We start from the raw sequence: 2,022 nt of genomic DNA, 5'->3' as shown, positions 1-2,022 counted from the left end.
AGGGTGTTTTTTTTTTTTATATATATTATTAATATTAATGATATATATATATATATATATATATATATCAACACCGCGCCACCGGTGGTTGTTGGTCCATTACCACCGCGGTGGTAAAAATCTGCCACCGTCACAGCCCTATCGAACACGATGTGCTCTAAAATCGGCTCAAAATATCAAACATGTCTGATATCCTCCAAAAAACTGGAGTCTGTGTCCATTATACACTACTATGCGATTTTCTGTGAAATCAGTCAACTCAAATCTGCAGACTGGATCTGACTTTTGAGCAGCTACCATCAATTCATCATCAGTAAATCTGGCCAAAAGTCCTTAGAATAAAAAATAAATAATTCCACACAGAACATATGAAGCACAATCCTCAAGAGTTCACTTAATACAGGTACTGAAACTTCAGCTTGAAACATGTTGTGCTTTTTTAACAAAGTAAAACACTTGCATAGTGACTGATGTATGTAGTCATGAGATCAGAGGACCCACAATCTATGGTCATAGGTGACATTTGAAACGCATGTTACAACAAGCTCTGAACCAGCTATGAGTCCTGCCTGACGGATATGTCTTTAAGATAAATCTTAATACAATCTGATTCAGGGAAAACAGAGTGTGAAAATACATTTCAAAACAAACAGTCCCAATGGTGCTGCAACTACTGCATTTACCTTTGTAGAGCAGTATGGAATATAAATAAGGGTAACTTCATCACTTCTTTGAATTAAAGAATTGCCATTACCTGTCTGTGAAGGTGGCCTTGGTGCTCTTGGCTGCATTGGTCCACCACTATTCAGTACCATTCCCTGTGCTGCCATATTAGCCCCAGGAGGCATCATGGACACCGAAGGGTTATTCATACGCATTCCAGCTGAAAAACAAGTATTTCTTCAGCATACACTTTCCTAATTAAATTATGAAGTAATCCTGAAGACCTTGATTAGTTTGTACAAGTGTGTTTGTTTAGGGTTAGGCTGATGATACACAGGGCAACTTTTTGAGCAATTTTTCCAGGCAACTTTTTTTGAGCAATGTTGTTTGGGCACTTTCCAACTGAGAATGGGTAACATATTTCTATCTAGATACTTTAGATCGGTCGTGGGCCCTGTATCTCACCTGGTTGCCCATTGATGCCAACATTTAGGGCTGTCGCGGTGAGGGAATTTCCCTTGCGGTAATTTTGAGTGGCTCAATAGCACGGTATGCGGTATTATCGCCATACGTATACACATACATTACCGAAACCAAATAGCATTGAAACAGGAAGTGAAGTAAACAGAAGAGAATGACAAAATAATCTCTCTCATTCACTGTCTGTTTAGGCTTGTTAAGTGCAAATCTACGGAGCCTCTGTACAAATCAGCATGGTACACATTATGTTATCATTACTAACTTGTTTAATAGTCAGTCCACACGCATGAAGTGTAAAACGAGAAGGGCATAACCTTACGAAAAAATAAAACACGCAAAAATCGCGGTTGCTGTGGTTCTTGCATTCCTCTGCTGTTTGCTCGTCAATAGCGATTATTGCGATATTGCGGTTATTGCGACAGCCCTACCAACATTAACCAAAGTTGCCCAGCAACATTGTTCAAAAAGTTGCCCCGTGTATCATCAGCGTTAGAGATAAACTCTGCAAGACAGTGCACCTTCAGGAGTCGAAGAAAGCCATGTTAAGTTAAAGGGATAGTTCACCCAAAAATGAAAATTAGCCCATTATTTACTTACCCTCAAGCCATCCTAGGCGTATATGACTTCCTTCTTTCAGATGAGTCCAATCGGAGTTATATTAAAAATTGACTTTGATCTTCCAAGCTGTTTAATGGCAGTCAGCGGGTGTTGCAGTTCATCAGTCCAAAAGTGAAATAAAGCGCATCCAATCATAATAAAACGTGCCTCACACGGTTATGGGGGGGTGAACAAAGGCCTCCTGTAGTGTTGTCAAAAGACCCGGTACTTCGGTACCAAGTCGGTACTAAAAAAATGAAAACGTTACGGTACCAGGTTTTT

General features: G+C 39.8%; 1 protein-coding gene across 9 annotated transcripts in view; it reads right to left on the bottom strand.

Annotated features, from left to right (window-relative positions):
• Positions 1-2,022, bottom strand: part of LOC107663200 (nuclear receptor coactivator 6-like) — a 29,014-nt gene that overhangs the window by 18,950 nt on the left and 8,042 nt on the right. For 8 of the 9 annotated variants that reach the window (XM_016453376.1, XM_016453370.1, XM_016453369.1 and 5 more), the window contains exon 5: positions 755-883. The exons of the other annotated variant lie outside the window; for it this stretch is intronic. In XM_016453376.1, the coding sequence (XP_016308862.1) occupies positions 755-883 (129 nt within the window). The remainder of the gene's footprint in view (positions 1-754; positions 884-2,022) is intronic. 9 annotated transcript variants of the gene reach the window in all.

This window comes from Sinocyclocheilus anshuiensis, unplaced genomic scaffold (genome assembly GCF_001515605.1).
Source record: "Sinocyclocheilus anshuiensis isolate Anshui unplaced genomic scaffold, SAMN03320099.WGS_v1.1 scaffold2253, whole genome shotgun sequence".
Classification (NCBI taxonomy): domain Eukaryota; kingdom Metazoa; phylum Chordata; class Actinopteri; order Cypriniformes; family Cyprinidae; genus Sinocyclocheilus; species Sinocyclocheilus anshuiensis.
The sequence above is the reverse complement of the archived record's forward strand: the minus strand, read 5'-3'. Positions and strand labels throughout refer to the sequence as shown.